Below are 17,925 nucleotides of genomic sequence, written 5' to 3'. Positions count from 1 at the left end.
CCATATTCAGTCGGCGGCCATTTTGCTCTGACTTTGCGCTCAGAGTGGGAAATTAAAATGCTAATTATCATTTTCATGTCGCCTCCTCTAACTTCATCAGCAACTAAAAAGACAATGGCTTTAAGTTAAAACAACATATCTGATAAACCATTGCTATCATGCTAAGAGCTAATGTTAGCTTTTGACCACTACGTAGCTAAGTTGACCATTTAATAGTATAAGATGCAAAAGGAAATGCCTAAATTCCTAGCTAACAATTATAATGAGTTAGCTAACAATATTGTTAGCTAGGAAGTGGTTGAACGCTAAAGTTAGCCTTTTATACTTAGCTGTTAGCAAGCAGTAGTTAGTGAGTTATCAAGTGTGTTGTTTTACCATGAAATACGGCCCGATTCTCTCCAGATTTTCACTCTTTATTGCCGTTACAGTCTCTGATCAATTGAGAAACAATTTGTCCATATCTTTATATTCATATTCATATATTTGTACACAGATTTCAAACCTTGAATACTTAAGTACAACATAATAAAAGCATTTGAACGTCCCACCCTGAGCCTGAGAGGAGAATAACCGCCATGTGAATATGGTGCTAGCATGGTAAGGCCATTGGCTTTATGTATGGAGGGACGACACGTCTCCATCTGCTCTCATTGTACAGAAATTAGAGCAGCAAAACAGCTTCCTGTGTTGGTCTGAAGCAGATATTTAAACTTCAATGACTGTAGTGATTGTTTAAGTTACGTCTCCTCTCTCCGTTCCTCCTCTACGCTGCTAATCAGGAACAGATCTCCTGCAGGAGCCGTATTTGTCAACAGAGCTGTCAATCATCCTTTTGACAGCATCAAATAACTAATTAAAAGTAAACTTGTCAGAAAAATGACACTTGAACATAAATCAGCGTGATAAGAACTAACTATAATGACAGAAACCATGTTTGAGAAAAATGTACTTGGCGTGTATTTTGATTTTATAGTTTGAGTCATGTCCCATCTGTTAACATGGAGGAGGCGGGACTTATGACCAATTCTGCAGCCGGTTAGCAGGGGGCACTAGAGATGTTTTGGCTTCACTTTTAGGGAGCTGTCATTTCATCCACCTTTTTATACAGTCTATGGGTAAGACACTGAAGTAAGATTATTCATCTATCTTTCCTCAACACTTTCTGACATTAGAGCTTGTGTTTCTTAGCCTCAAACCCGTTTATTTTCAGACATTTAAACCTTAAATGATCACAAATAAATATTCTCACTTCTCAAAAAACGACTAAATTACCTGCCCCAAACTGCTGGGCACTGCAGTTGATGATTATACTCTTCCAGCTGCAGATTTGTCTCTGTATCTTTAGCATTTATGGCAACAAGATGGTTTTCGCTTGAATCAAACAAACAAAACCAGAACCATATTACATTGTTTGTGGTGGTTGCACTGAAGGAACAACATGTCCTCCAGTGCAGCAGTGTGGCTCAGTGACATGTTTTTAATAGTTTCAAGCAATTGTGGCTTCACAGAGAATTCTCGTTAGAGGCATCCAGCAATTGTTGGTTTTGAACTTTATTTGATTTATGGACATTAATATCGAAGATGTGACTGAGGCTCCAACAAAAAAACATGAGCAAATTCAGAACAGGCTTTTCTTTTTTTCATGTGCTGGGTGTGGAGGACGGTCGATGACTAGCGTCACTGTTGTCGACATTTCACTGAGATATATGACAACCCCCCCCTTTCAAAACTGTCTGGCAAACGAAGATGAATAACTTCCAGGATGTGTGCATATCCTCTTTATGACCATGCTTCACTCTTCTTGAGGATTTCACACATTAATCAACGCTTCCTTTTAATCCAGCTTAAGCTCCACTTTTGACAAAATCATAACTGAAATATCTGAAACTTGTACGTTTCTTTGATGCAGACTCACTTAACGCTTTCTTTTGATCCTTTGGAGACACAGTTCAGGCCTCTGGCACGACAGTCAAACAGTGGAGGCACTTTTTATTGTGGGGCTTTTCTCTGTAGTCGTCCACACCCCTGCCAGGATGACTGCCCGACCCGTCTGCTGCCATGGCTATGAATGCTGCCTATTCAGCTTCTCCTTTGAGGAGCAAAAGCTGCTGCTTTGTAAAACATGAACAATGTTTAACATGAGCTTTAAGATCTTTTTCTCCTTTGACCTAATATGTTGTTTCATGTAATGCAGTTAAAGGGGACATACGTAAGCTATGAAATCAATTTTCTGTTATTCTAATAATCAAGTTGGTGAAGTTTGTTCCGTTTTAAAAAGTATATATTCATACATATACATCATATACATATTCTAATGATTTAACGAGACACAAATAAGACAATATTAAACAGTTAATAGTACAGCTTTAATTTACTGATGCTCAGAGATATGAGGCTGGGATTGGTGAGTTTCCTCCGACTTTCCGAGTCGGAAATCCAACCTCAGGGGGTGTTCCAGTTAAAATTTCCGTCTGGGTAATCGGAAATTCCGACTTCCGAGGTTAAATGGAACGCACCATTCCTCCTGAAACAAACGAGCCGTTTTGCAATTCAAAGGTTAGACCTTAGCCACGATTGGCTGAGAGTATATAGAGTGACCGCATAGTGTGCGATCCCACGTGGGGGAGGGGCCACACTGCACTGTCACTCCAAAGTTGTAGAAAACATGGCTGCTCTAGGATCGGTTATTCGGCCTCATGTGTACGAGCCAGAATCGGCAGGAGGTATCGGAATGGTAAGTTGAAATCTTCACAACGACTTGACTACAAGCTCGTGCAAGAAGGCAGCCTGAGGTGAACGACGGTGAATGACGATTGGTCGATTTCAGCGAAAGCAAGGTTCTATGTAAAAACCTGCAGCTGTTCTGAACGGCCCATTTCAGAGGCGACATTTTTAAAAATGTCACTCTGGAAAAACACGGAATTATTCAGTTTTCACTTTTTCACTGTGAACAATAAACAAGTAAAAATGTGAAACCCATGAAAATATGAGAATATCCATTCAAAATATACGGCCCCTTTAAGAAATGACTTGTTTGATATACAACATATTTTTTCAGTCTCGTCTTGATGAACACTTCCCAAAGAATTTCCCTTCACAGTGAACATGGTAGTTTGCTCAATGACGGTGCCATTTCATTCTCTCCTCATGAAAGAAACTGTCCCATTATTTCGCACGGCTTGCGTAAAAAGCTCCGACACAATAGACAATAATGAAAAGAAATTCAGGAGGCGAAGAATGCAGCTGATTGTATCAGCCGCCGTTACAGTCTGCTGACTGAATTGATGCATTGTTTGAGTCACCTTTTTCATGAGTCTGTTCCAGCAAAGCAACACATTAGAAAACAAGACTTCATAACACAGGCCAGAAAATGTTTATTCCAGTTTATATCATAAATAACCTACAAAATAGTAACACTGTATATTTACAAAAGTTAAAATAAAGTGGCGATAAAAAAATAAGTCGTAACAAAAAGTGCTTTTGATCATTGGAAGTTAAATTATGAAACTTTTGCACAGCAGAGGTGATCATCTGCTGCTCCGCAGTGCAATAACAGTAAAGAGAGTCGTCTTTTCTCCCAGTGACCCAGAGAGGCACCGCCACAATCTCTTGACACGTCCGTCCCTGGTCACAGATGCTCTTTAGCAGATAGGCGCCGTTCTATTGACAGAGCTGCAGTGACGAGACATGAAGAGAAAACAGCTTTAGGTCGAGCTTCTTTCACACTGAGGTGCAAACAATGAAAGTAGTACAACATGCTCTTTTAGCTTCTTTTGGACTGTTTATTTCATGTTCATGCTTAAAAATGGTCTGTAGTTTTTCTCTGAGAAGTAAAATAAACAAGTAAAAAAACACTTCAATGTGGTTTTTAAGGTATTTTGGCTCTTAATAACAGTAAATACACAGACATAGACAGGTACCTTATTGAGGCAGGGAACCTAAAGAATTTGGAACTGTGATAACTCCGGCTTCCGGTCTTCTTTGGTGTCATAAGAGCTAAAGTGTCATCACATAAGGAATATGTGTCAGTATTTGTATCAGTTACTTGTATATTAAAATTGTTTTAGTTCTCAGAAGGTTATTTTTAATTGCACATTTAATTAGTATTCCCCAAAGTTAGTGTTAGAGACTCAAGACGCAAGATTGAGAAATTAAGGATTCATATTTTTAAACTTGCGTTCATGCCGAATGTGAAGCTGCAAGAAATGTATCTCCGGCTGAATCCTAGCTGTTTGTTTTTCTGAATTAAAAGTGAAATTCACAAGATAATTTTCAGATTTGTTGTTAAAAGTGTTCACGGCCTTATAGTGTATTTAAGTTTTGTAAAATCACATGATGAACATGCAGCTCATTGGGGCCATTGTAATTAAAAAAATAAATAAATAAAAAACGAGCACGAGGAGGAGAGAATTATTCCGGGGAGAAATTTTAGCAGACACCCAAGTGCGTACCGCACTTAATAATGTCATGAGCTACAGCCTCGGGGTCATTGTTTGTTGTCTAAGCTTCCATCCACACAACAAAACAACTGAAACCATCCATTATCTAAAACCGCTTATCCTGTTCAGGGTCGTGGGGGGCGGAAGCCTATCCCAGCTGTCATTGGGCGAGAGGCGGGGTTACACCCTGGACTGGACAGTCAATCACAGCGCTGACACATAGACAGACAGCACTCACACCTATGGGCAATTTAGAGTCCCCAATTAACCTTACAAGCATGTCTTTGGACTGTGTGAGGAAGCCGGAGACCCCGGAGGGAACCCACCCATGCACGGGGAGAACTCGGCACAGAAAGGCCCACTTTGCCCAAACCGGGGTTTGAACCACCGTGCGGCCCCTACGACTAAAACCGCTGATGTAAAGTAGTTTTATATATTTTTGGTCTGTAATCGGGTTTGTTTGCTTTTAGTAGCCACCAAGAGTGCGTAGGGTAACTTTCATGTGTGATCGTAACCCCTGGGGCAAACGGGGAGCATAGAAACGTGTGTTTTTTCCCGCCAAATTTCCGACTTCCGAGTTTTTTCTCGGAAAATTACCCTTCTCCTTTGGTTCCATTTTGTTTGCAATGGCCCTTATATGCCGTCATACATAAAGGTCTAATGTCACACAAGTTAAATATGTCTAGTAGAATATGACTTAAACACATCCCTGCACATTTATCAACCTCATTAAAGACGTATGGATTCTGTCTAGCCAGAAGGGATTTTTTCCCAATGCTGATTTCTATGTCACAGCCGGTTTTATCAAAGGATTTCCTGTTGACTTCCCTCATTCCTCAGCATAAGTCCGGAAACACGGACGTCTAGGTTTCCTGAAACAGTTCAAAAGGCAGCGAGGAAGGAATCTGAACCAGCTGCAGAGTTATTGTGCGCTGTCTTTGTAAGTATGAGCTAATATTGACCTGCATGTTACTGTGCATGTAAGAAAAAGCACCAAGACAAAAAGCACAATCAAATATGAGTCATGCATTAAAGAGTAAAAAGTAAAATATAACACTCACCCTTTTTTCCTCTCACAAAACTTATATAAAGCAAATAAAATGATAACAGCTGTAAAAAATGATAAGAATATAATTAACTTTATTCTGGATTTTAAGTGCACGAAATGAGTTTAAAGAAGGAATTTTACATTACCTAGTGAAACCAATGTCACACTGAGTACTACAGGTGTAGATACTGGAGGACACAAGCAAGGTTAATGTCAGAGCATGAAAGAGTCACACATGTCGACACACTGATAAGACAGAGGCTCCATTACTCACCACTATCCTTGTTAGCATTTACATCCGGCTTGTCTGCAGGAATAAAACAGAAAACGTTTAAACTAAACAGCCTGTTTCAAACTGAGCATCTCATTCACTCCTTTAAATCCACCATATGAACATTTTCTAGTTGACTGTATGTAGAAAAAGTGATCTGCGTTGGTGTGAGCCCGTTCTGAATTAGTGAAGGGAAACAAAACATTAATATATAAACCGGGACAGAGACTGAAGGAGGGAGAGGTCGAGAGTATTAAGTGACAGCTCCCTTCAGTCAGTTAATTAATAACCATATTATACGCTTTGCAAACAACACATTAAAGACAAACTCAGAGTCATAAAATACAGTGTTAAAGGAATAGTTTGACATTTTGGGAGGAGATTGAGAACACTCTCTTATGTGTCTGTTAACGTGAAGCTTTAGCCAGCTGCTGTTGTTTTGCTAATTTTAAGACTGGAAACAGGAGAGAGCAGCTCCCATGACAACATCAACCGGCCACAAAAGCTCTCAAATTAACAGGTCAGATCTCGTTTGTTGAATATGTGTAAAAAGTGTTATGAACCCATTTATCATCTTACACAGGGTGATTTTCCAGATGATATCTCGGCTGTGAGCTGCAGCTTCCTGGATTCTCAGCCTCGGCTCATTTAACATATAAAACTGCAAATTGTTGTAACACTTCCCTTTCGATACCACGGTAACAAAAATAGAAATCCTAGGAAAAAAGAATTCGGTCATTTTTTACTGTTTTTTTTTATTTCCCCCCTTCACACAGTCGCCAGGATGAAGAGCAACTTCGGCCTATAAAAGCAAAACCCGGTACCTTCATGCGGAAATAATGTCATATTTCTCTGTTTCATCCGTTATCTATACCGCTTATCTTGTTTAAGGGGGGCTGGAGCCTATCCCAGCTGTCATTGGGAGAGAGGCGGGGTACACCCTGGACTGATCACCTGTCAATCACAGGGCTGACACATAAGCTTCTTTCCCACTGGTGAAAAAAACGCGCTAACACCCGGGTAATTATCGCCTCGGCTTCGATCGGCATTGATGGGAACAAAAAACCTGGGTCAACATGCTAATCTCCGCTTTCGTCTCAGCTACAAATTCGTTCCAAATTTGCCGAGTTTGATAAACAGACTGTATGAGTAATAGATACAATAAAGACCTGACCACTGTAACATCTTCTCTGGTCTCCATGCTGCTTACCAAAGAGTACAATGTAAGTTCTTTGTGCGTACTATTGTTTACTAACCCCGTTTCTGGCACGTTTGGGACGTCAGACGGCGACGCAGCAGAAAAGAGACCGAAAGGAGTATACTCCACTGGCAATTGGAAAAGAGACAATCGGCATTTATCAGCGGGTCTTCCCGGGTCTGAAAAACCTGCGTCAACGCACACTTTGGTGGGAAAGGGGTACTAGAGACAGAGAGCCTTTCATGCTCACATTCACACCTACGGGCAATTTAGAGTCACCAATGAACCTAACGAGCATGTCTTTGGACTGTGGGAGGAAGCCAGAGCCCACACATGCACGGGGAGAACATGCAAACTCCACACTCCGAGCCGGGACTCGAACTACGAACCCTCTAGCTGTGAGGCAACAGCGCTAACCCCAGTGCAGCCTTTTTCTCTTCTTCACTGCTTTAGCGCTCACTCTCTTCACTTCCTGTCTGTGTCGCTCGACCACAGCTGCTCTCTCTCTTTTGTGCGTGGCAGCTTTGGGTTGAAAATCTGACTGTAGATCTGTTGACAACCCTTGATAGAATATGTCCCAAAATGTCAAACTATTCTATAAGTTAACTTTGTTAGTTTTAGTACTTCACAGAAGTCTTTTCCCCTCATGTTCTATTCGTACTTTCTACTTCTCGTCCATTACTTTCTCATTATGACCAAATGTCCCACTGAAGCAACCAGATCTGAGATAACAAATCTCAGACCAAAACACATAAAACACACAACGTTTGGAAGTCTGCAGCTGCCTGAAGGTCAGAGGTACAAGGTGGAGTCATGTTTGGGAAGCATCTGCTCCGGGTAAGTTCAGTAAAATCTCCTGGAGCAGAAGTCTGTTATTAAATCTAAGCTTGTAATCAAGAAACGTCCACATGGAAACATGATTCAAACTTTAACCTCTTATTCAATAAATGGTTCAATACCTCGAAATTCAGTCCCTGATGTTACATTTGTTGTAGTTTTATCCTCGTCTGTCAAAACGTCTCGGCCACCTTCGAACAAAACAATCAGAAATCTTCTCACGTTTGAACAAGTGAAGCTATTTCTGAGAGCATGCAGCATGCACATAATCCATTCATGCTGCCTGGAGGGTTTTAAACTGAATTACATTAGGAGATTTCTGTACCTTGTATTGAAGCCGGGACAGTTGGTGTCTGACTGCTTGTGTCAGGTTTATCTCTGTGAGCAGGTAAAACTGTGGACAAAAACGTTCTGCCACCTATAGAGAGACATTTTCTTAATTAACTGGGATCCAGGGGGGCAACGCTAAATTAACTTTTATGCATCAGCTCAGGTTGAAAACATTTGAATTAACTCTAAATTTATACTCGTGAAATATGTTATACCTGGTGTCCGAGGTGCAGCTGTGGGTGCAGCTGTAGGTGCAGCTGTGGGTGCAGCTGTGGGTGCAGCTGTAGGTGCAGCTGTAGGTGCAGCTGTGGGTGCAGCTGTGGGTGCAGCTGTAGGTGCAACGTTTAAAGAGATTAAAAAGAAATAACGCTCAAAGACATTTAGGACACTGATGGAGGAGCCTGCAGTTCTGCCTACACGTGACAGTCATGCATCAGTCACATGCTTCTTTTTGATTTGATGTCAAAGGAGACATCTCATCGGTCTTGTAAAGTTGGTCAAAACTTTACTCAAGGTTGTGTTAGGTGAAAGAGACTTTGAGTATTAGTGTTGCAGTTAGTACACAAACACTTGGAGTGAGCGCAGGCATGACTGGAGAGCTGAAAGTTTTAAAGCTTCATAAAAGAGCAGCAGAAATGTCATTTTCTGCTTCCTATAAAGAGACGTTTTCTTATTATGATTATATGAATCAACATTGGAATAATTTCTGGATTTCTGCATGCAAAACATTTTATACCTGATGCTGGAGTCGCGGGTTTTGGTGTTGTTTGGTATAAATAAATTATGTCCATCAGACATTACAGAGCTCAAAGATTTTCATTTAAATAACACCAATAAGTCACCATGTATCACTGAATGAGGTAACACCATGGTGATTGAGCCTATGGCCCACTGATGAAAGCCTTTGCATTTGCAGTATTACAGACTGGGTGTCTGTGGCCACTTTTGTGGAAAAAATCAAAAGCAGCACCCAGTTAGTGACGCGTTCTCCATCAGCCAGCAGTGGTTGGTCAGCCAGAGAGGGTAGGCGGAGCTAAGCGGCTGCTTCTCCGCTCTCTGCAAGTGTTGCGAGTAAACAGTAATCTACTATGGCTGAACAAACAAAGAGAAGATGGATGACTACAGATACAACTTCAACAATAAGTGAAAATCCAAAGAAAAAGAAACAAACTCGACGCTCAGATGAAGCAAACAGTCTGAAAAGGAAAGCGACCGTCAGCCAGGAAAATCAAGAGTTACAACCAGAGCCAACCGTGGACGCCACACATGCAACACTGTCTGGATATCTGGGAAGTATGCTCCCGCAATTACCGTTTCTCACCACAATACCGCCAAAGAAAACAAAACTCAGATCTTTGAGATTACAGCTTTAAATGACTTCAGTTTGAAAGCATTTCAATCATTTCTTTTCTATTTCTATTTTCTGCCTGGTGCAGGAGTTCCAGGTTTTGGTGTTACCATTTTTGTTGCAATTCTATGTCCTGATGTAACACCTACAAGCAAGAAAACTTTTGATTTTATTAAACAATATGGTTCATCAGACATGTGGGATACTCGTGTTTGAGCATGCAGGATGCGTTTTGCCAACAAATCAGTAACACGACGATCCGTTTAGGACGAGAGGTGAAACCGAGTCCAGTTTCCTTTTGGATAAAGCTTGGAAATGCTTCGGTTTGTACTTCTCCTACTTCTGATGTTTTTATGTCAACAGGTTGACCAACTCCTTAAAGAAAGGTTGCTCTTTAGTGAATACACCGGTAAGCTCTTAAAAAAGAGTATTAGTGTTGCAGTTAGTACACAAACAGTTGGAGTGAGTGAAGGAAAGGGTGTGTGGAGAGGGTTAAGTGATTGTGTTTAAACCTGCCAGCTGCGTGCAATGAGTGTCTATGGTGACGCCAAAGCAGCAGCTACAGTATGTGTGCACGTCTTTAATTTAATACAGTCTATTACAGGCACTTGAAGGTGCATCGACACAGGCTACCGATCATGCAGGGATGGAAAGATGTTACAAGACCTCGCCTGCATGTTTGAGCCCATAAACTACCAATCATAAACACATCACAACATTTCAAAGCATAACAGAGGTTTTTTTCCTCTGTATCAAACGTCAGACAGCCACTGTTTAATTTCACTGAAGTATGAAAATCAGCTTGCAGAGCTTTTAGAGTTGCTTAAGAGTTGCCTCATTAACATCACTCTCACATATGAGACCTCATAGTGAGCTCTGAGTGGGAGGCGGGATGGCCTTGAGGTGAAAGAGAAACTGTAGTACAAACTGAAAGGTCACTGGTTAGATTCCTGGGACAGACTCAGTCTAAGGCAGGGCAAATGATACATGTGTTTTGGCCCGATTAAGAGAGTCCCGCCCAAATTATCTGCTTATGCGAGGAGTTTACAGATGGAGTCCTAAACCTCAGGAACTTCTTGCAGATTCATCGCGTCTGTCCCGATAATTTCTAACATGTATAATATTTAAGATTTAAGATCTGGATGATTCGTTTCAGAGCGGGACCGCAACGGCCAGTTAGAGACAAGTCTACAAAGGGACTGAGCAGCTGATGGTGATTCCATAAACAGTAAACGTACTAGCGTAGTGGCTAACATTAGCGAGCATAGAAATAGACGGCGGCTTATGAGCTAGTTCGGGCAGGCAACTCGAGCTGCACTGATTTCAACTTCCGTCACTCTCCACAGTCACCTGACCAACACTTCCTCCTGTCTATTTAAGCGGCAAGATTTCCAGTCTCTCCCTCTGCTCTGTCATAAGGGACTTTAGGCAGCGACGGTTAAAGGGACGGCTGCGGCATTCAAAAAAAAAAAGTTCCACTTTGTGCACTTCCTGTCGTTGAAGCCCCGCTGTAAACTACAAGAGAAAGACTGGTTTGCCGTAGTCAGTACTATGGGATATTCGAATCTACCTTGAGTAGTTGTATGGATTATTAGCACATTTGTTAAAGATACCCGCTAATTTAACCATCTTTCCTGTTCGTTACAGACATGTCATCCATTGCCAGCAGCAGTCAGGAACAACGCGTTGCTTAGTGACATTAGATTTGTATCACTACGGCAACCCGTCGGAACGTTTCTCAGGCGCTGTAGCCGTCCCTCAGCCGTCGCAGCTTAAAGTCCCAATTGCCACCGCTGCCCTGCACCACTACGGCGCTCATACCCCACCACCACCCCAGCACCCACCTGTTATGGGGGTTTAAGATATTTACTCATCACTCCTCAAATTTCTGCATGTAAAATAAATCTGCGAGGAGGGATGAGGTCGGAGCCGAGACGCCAAACACAAGCGGTGTTCCGCTGCTTGTAGCGCGTGCATGTTTAAAACAGAGAGAAAAATATCTGTAAAGTTTCTCTTCATGTGTGTGACGCAGCCTCATTCGTTAAATCTGCGAGGATCTGAAATCTCCTGCAGTCTGAGGTCGGCCTACGTGCCCTACGCAAGGCCGTGCTCTCTGACCTTTCTGATGAAATGCATGTGTGTGGGCTAATGTACGTATGCATGCTATACATATGAATGAGTTCTTATGCTAATCTCAATTTCAATGTTTAGAATGACAATAAAGTTGATTTGAATTTGAATCTGAACTGCTGATCATCAGTTTTTATAATAGAAATGGCTACATTTACATTCTGTTTTTTTATTATGCCCATTATAGCAGGTTGTACTCCTTCTTGTTTTTATTTCAGACATTGTACCGTAGCTGTTGAATGCAACACTTTTCATCATCTGACTCTTACATGTATTTGATGTCCTAATGTCCTTGAACACACCAGACATTTGGGAACAGTTTGGTCAAATGTCCACTGTGATCATTTAAATCTCACGTGAGAGCTTGCAGGCTGATTTTTCATATTGCAGAGAAATTAATGGAAACATGAGGCTGCATAAAAGTTTGAAATCAATCTACACATTTATTGTGCAGCTTGGAAATATAAAGAGTATTATAAATAATTAATTAAAACATCGTCGTTTAACAATACTTGACACACATCACACGTCGTCACTGTAAACAATAACCTGAGTGTTCTTACCCTGACATTTAGGAGGCGGGGAGTCGTAGTAGCCCGTCTCACTGCACTGGATGCTGTCATTCCCAATCAGGCTGTATCCGTCATCACACACGTACCTAACGGTCTCTCCATATTCTGGGTCTTCTTGAGAAACCCAGGAGCTCCTGCCATTGGTCACCTCATCGGGTTGATCACAGGTAACAACTGCGGGAACACAAACAGGTGTTTTAATGCATTTTTATGACAAAATAATGTCGAATAAAAGCAATTAGTTCATGTTTCTGTTACATAAACTTGGCTACTTGCTGACTGAAACAGAGAAGAGAGAGGAGGCACAAAAAAGGAAGAAAACGGAGACGCTCACGAAGACAGAAAACACAGCTGTTATATTTTTACAGATACAAAACAGAGGTTTTATTCTGAAAGTAAATGTTTTGCTTCTGGTTCTGGTTTCAAGAAATACGAAGATTTACTTTCACAGTTGGGGTTTCCACTCCAGCCCTGGTCGTAGCACCGCTTGTAGCTGGACCCACTGACCTCGTAACTGTTGAAAAAGGCAGGAACAGAAAGCAGGAGAGTTTATTTAAGGAGAATTAATAGTACTTCGGTCATTGTTTGTACAGTGACAGGGAGGTAAGTGTAATGTAAATTCTTACAGAGCGAAGTCATGAACTATAAATCAACCACTCTCCCGATGTTGGTGAGAGGAGAGCCAGGTGTCTAATCAGTGAAACTATGTTGTAAGTGTTTCTGGCCGCGACTGATGGAAATGTCTCTGAAGAAAACAAATGAGTCTTGAAAGACAAACACAGAGAGTCCACCTTGTCAGTCATGTAGCTCCTATTTCCAGCTGAACTGTCTGGTAGACAAGTGACGGCAGTGCAGCAGATAAAGGAACTTTGTAGAGGGAGACGAACATCATGAGGGCTCTCATGCGTGTTGTCTTTTGAGCTGCTTGCCGACACTTCTCAAATTTAAGCCATTGACAGCATATAAGAAGTGGGCGTGGCCACAGTGACATCACCAATTGGTTTGTGGACTGTTTTTTAAGCCCTGAGTTTGATATTTTGGCCGTTGCCATTTTGTTGTCTGGAACCAGAAGTGACCATATCTGGAAGAGAGGGTTGATACACATTGGTACATCTCTTTCCTGGTAACAAGCACAGGTTGCCACGCCCTAAAGCATGCCCTGGTTATTTGGTGTATTTTACTCTAAATGGGACCATTATTTACAAAATGAACATCATGCTGTATTTGAGAATACTCTAAATTAGGGATTGAGACTATAAACTCATTAGAAAAATATTTACTGAGGTAAGAAATCAAGTGAGACTTCTTTTAAGCACCATTAAAGTCGCCCCCTGCTGGCCATTGGCTAGCCTTTAGCCTCTTTCCCACTGGTCAAAAAACCCACTAACACCCGCTTACACTTGGCTTTTTTGCTTAGTGGGAAAGGTTACAATCGGCATTCAGACCCGGGTCAAATGATTCTGCAGTGTCTCCGCCCCCTTTCCGGCGCGATGCTATGACGCGCATTGAAGTTTCGGCCGCTGTCGCGTAAATACAGAAGCACAACGTACAACGTCGAATTTGTTCTTTGTTTCGTGCAAGATGCAGCAACGCTGGCAAGACAGCAAGGTGAGAGAGCTCCTTCTGATCCAAGGGTAGAAGAAATAAGGCGCGTTTGTGATGCAGCAGGAAAGAGACCAAAAGGAGTATACTTCACTGGCAATGGGAAAAGAGACAATCTGCATTTATTAGCGGGTCTTTCCGGGTCTGAAAAACCTGCGTAAACGCGCTAATTTTGGTGGGAAAGGGGTATTAGTTCACTTCTTATTAACCGTGTATGATTGAGGACAGAATTACGACAAAGATTTTAAACGTATACTCACCCTTTATCACAAATGACTTTTACTACAACTCCAAACAGGGTGCCTTCATTCATAATGAAGCTCATATGTGGCTTAGGCGGCGGGGGGCCACAGTCCTTCTCTGTAATATAAAAACAAACAGAATAAAGCAGTTTAGACGTCAACAATATCCCATCGTTTGATAAAAGTTTCATAACGACAGGACTCACTTTTGCAGGTGAGATCTGGCTCAGTCCACTTCCCATCAACACAGGTTATAACTCCAGAGCCGCTGTCAATGACATGTCCATTCCCACACTCCAACGTGACTTCAGCATCTTCTGGAAAACCGTTCATTAGCAGAGCTTCATTGCTTAGAATGATGTTTTCTCTGTTGTCAGGTTTCTGACAGTCGGCTGTGGAAAACGGAGACAAAGACACAACATCAACATCAACAGCGACATCTTTGAGTTTGAAAAACAGGCATGATGAGAGAGCTCCTGTTAATCATACAGTCAACACGAATACATGTGATGTGATGAAATACGCAAATAAATCGAACATCGCTTAGCTCCGCCTACCCTCTCTGAACAGACCAACCACTGCTGGGCGATGGAAAATGCGTCACTAACTGGGTTAGGATATACGATATACTGGTAATGCAAAGGCTTTCATCAGTGGGCCATAGGCTCAATCACCACTGTGGTACCTCATTCGGCGATAGATAGAGACTTAACAGACATTTATTTAAATTAAAAAGTTTGAGATTGTTACTTTAAACATGTTAATCAGTCAATGAAGAAGAAAGTAGAATACTTTATTAACACCCGAGGGTGTTTTAAAAACATGCGACAAAAACAGGAAATACACGCATGCACAAACAGAACCTTGGGACATGCTCAAATGGAGAGATGTCAGAGTGGGGGGGCTGCACATGGACATGCAGCGTCCAGGAAAGGAACTGGCACCTCTCCAGCTACCAGCTCCAATTTCCACGCTTGGTACCGAGACTTGAACCCTCCGGTTCCCAAGCCAAGTCCCTACAGACTGAGCTGTCGGACTGTCTACCCCTCTTTCGGCATAAATTGCACCTTACGTCGTCGTATCTGTATCTGTATCTGGCCACGAGTCATGACTGCAACAACGCGATGATGTCACGCAGCCAGGCGTCACTGTTTGTAGCTAGCCAACATAAAGTAAACTTGTAATGCTCGCAGTGTGTCTGAGACATTACGGTCAAACAACTTAGATTGCTTCTGTACTCTTTGTTACGGTGCTGTTAGACCTCTCAGACCACTGCGTGACAATTTTACAATCAAATCAAATCACGCAAATTTAACACTGGCAGCAAATCTGCTGTCAATTTAAGATCATTTATGACCTTAATTTCCCTGATTTAAATTTAAGGCCTTTTAAGACTTTTTAAGGACCCGCAGGAACCCTGTAATGTGAGTAATGTAATAATAAAAGGTTCCTGATTCAGTGTTACTTATCAAAGTAAGTGATTAAGCCAGTCTAAATGGTTTCAATAAAGTTGAACTTGGTAAAAATATTTTCACAACTCATAATAAATGAATTTATAAACAGCAAAATAATATCAATTTCTTACTAAGCCTCTGGAAAGGATGTCAAACGGTAAATGGACTGCGCTTATAAAGAGCTTTTCTCGTCTTAGGACAAAACCATGATGGAACCAAGAATGCTGCCACTCAAACATTAAGACTTCAATATCTTGCCCAAGGATACTTCAACATGTAGACTGGGGATCTGTCCACTGACCTTCCACTTGGAGGGCGACCCACTTTACCTCTGAGCCCCAGCCGCACAGAAAGTGGTTGCCAGTTGAAAATAATCCCAGAGCTACACGTCCAAACTGAAGTAAGTGATGTATCTGTTATAGTGGTATTTTGTTATTTAAAATCTACAGTTTATTTTGGCGTCTTCAAACTTTGTGGAATTGTCTTATCTCTAAATAAATCCCAGCAGGATTTCTCAAACATGTAGGGGAGTGCACTGCATGGTACCAGATCTCTTGATGGTTAGACGCATAAAAGACTCCTGAAACATTCCCAAGGTGAATTTACTGTCTCAAACATTCACTGGCCTCTTTACTAGACACATCTGAATAATTTATATTTTTATGTCTGAGGTCAAAGTTAAGATGTTTGTATTTTTCTTGTCAATCCCATTAATATACGTAAGAGGGCAAGACTATGAAGAACACCAATGAAGCTCAGTAAAACACCACCTCTCTTATGGCTGTAATTTTATTGGTGCTAAAATTAAACAGCTCTATGACAGTGTAAACAAAGAGTGAACACTAAAAGCATAAAAGTATGACATCATGGCAGAAGTTGAATTAGACTGTCCAAGAAATAAAATAATTTCCCAATAAAACGGAAACTAAGTTTAGACCATTTAGCTGGTTATTTATTAGTATTTACAGATTATTTAGTCATTTTTTAAGTTTAGTTGGAGTAGTTTAAGATATATTAATATAACCAATGATAATTCTGAAAGCATAATTTCATACAAGATGACATAAAGTTATTATCCTGACAGAAAATGCAGCGTGGCCGTTCATGCCGGAGCTGTCATGTCACTCTGCGTTGATAAATATTATCTAATTATCCAGACTGCGACGCTGATGTTACAATATATCTTTGGCTACTGACCTGCTGCATGCACGACGAGGAGGTATACAAAGAGCAGAGTTTTCACTCTCCTCTGTCCACACGTGTCCAGTAAAACGTCCGTGTCGGTCTGCAGGTGGAGAGAAAACATCGTGGTCCTGGTCCAGTTCAACTTCGAGAAGCGATGACAAGTCTTGTTCTGCTGCCGGCTGGTCAACACCGATCCTCCGCTGAACTCAACACTACTACTACTACTATCCGTCAAGTCAAGTTAACTTCAAAAGGCAGAATGACCGGAAGTTTGATAAGTTTCCTTCAAAATAAAAGACGTTTGATCGTAATTAACACTGTATTTTTTAGTATTTTTAAAAGAAGACAGACATTTTACCCATTTCTGTTACATGTCACCCGTATAATCTGATCAATCATATTAGTTATGCATAGGCTACATGTAAAGCGTCCTTCCAAGTACCAATAGATTTAATGACCAATTTTAGTTTTATATAATTGTTTTCATTTATTATGCACCTTTTTGTGTCCTTTTGTTGCTCATTTTGTGACCTGGCAGCTGTAACACTAGCACAGATTTTCATTAGGAATTAAATATAGATAACAACAATTAAATCATTCAACCAATGATTATAAAATTTTATAAATAAATCATACCGTTTTGTGTGTATTTGTTGCTTAATGAATGACTTGGTTGCTGTAACACTGCAATATCTCATTGGGAGAAATATGTTGTGATTTTTTAAATAGTTTTTTTAATTAAATAATTCAATATTTTCACATTAAATCTATTTTTCTGTCTTTTCAACTTTATTTCTGGCCTCCAGCTGCTGTTAATAATGTGAATGTTTTAATTGAGAACATATATATAACAATTAAGTCTAACGTTTCTTTCTCCATCAGACAAAAACAACTGTCTTTTTATTTTGAAAGGCCAGAAAGGAAGTTCCTCATTTAAAACGTTCTGCTCGATGTGTTCGAGCGCCGGGCGAGACAACGAGCTCTCACAACAAGAAGCTTCCAGCGTGAACAAAGAGCTGTGAACGAAAAGTTAAACAACTCTGTTCAAAGAGGTTTGTGTTCTTAAGACGAGCCTGCCAACTGTCGATCTGCCACCAGTAAGGCCGCGCCTTTAGTAAGAAGTGATGATGTCTCCTGCAAGTGTTGCAACAGTAAAGTGGAAATGTGATGGGTGTGACCTGGAAAAAAGGGGGTATTCCCTCTCGGAGTCCTGTAAGGGGGAAGCCTTTTCCCCATCCTTTTCTATTTAATAATGACAGACCACTATTA

General features: G+C 41.1%; 1 protein-coding gene across 1 annotated transcript; it reads right to left on the bottom strand.

Annotated features, from left to right (window-relative positions):
* Nucleotides 1-3,359: 3,359 nt before the first annotated feature.
* LOC138605308 (complement decay-accelerating factor) lies at nt 3,360-16,867 on the bottom strand. Its single transcript, XM_069677459.1, has 13 exons — nt 16,669-16,867; nt 14,224-14,409; nt 14,036-14,135; nt 12,617-12,687; nt 12,165-12,347; nt 8,339-8,452; nt 8,119-8,211; nt 7,916-7,984; nt 5,762-5,794; nt 5,634-5,675; nt 5,501-5,549; nt 3,921-3,996; nt 3,360-3,672 (listed from the first exon to the last, which is right to left on the bottom strand). The coding sequence occupies exons 1-12, from the start codon at nt 16,775-16,777 to the stop codon at nt 3,939-3,941; spliced, it is 1,107 nt and encodes a 368-aa protein (XP_069533560.1). The 5' UTR covers nt 16,778-16,867; the 3' UTR covers nt 3,360-3,672; nt 3,921-3,938.
* Nucleotides 16,868-17,925: the final 1,058 nt, after the last annotated feature.

This window comes from Semicossyphus pulcher, unplaced genomic scaffold, assembly GCF_022749685.1.
Source record: "Semicossyphus pulcher isolate SPU_LCO1_2020_fin unplaced genomic scaffold, fSemPul1.0.p SCAF_3, whole genome shotgun sequence".
NCBI lineage: Eukaryota > Metazoa > Chordata > Actinopteri > Labriformes > Labridae > Semicossyphus > Semicossyphus pulcher.
The sequence above is the reverse complement of the archived record's forward strand: the minus strand, read 5'-3'. Positions and strand labels throughout refer to the sequence as shown.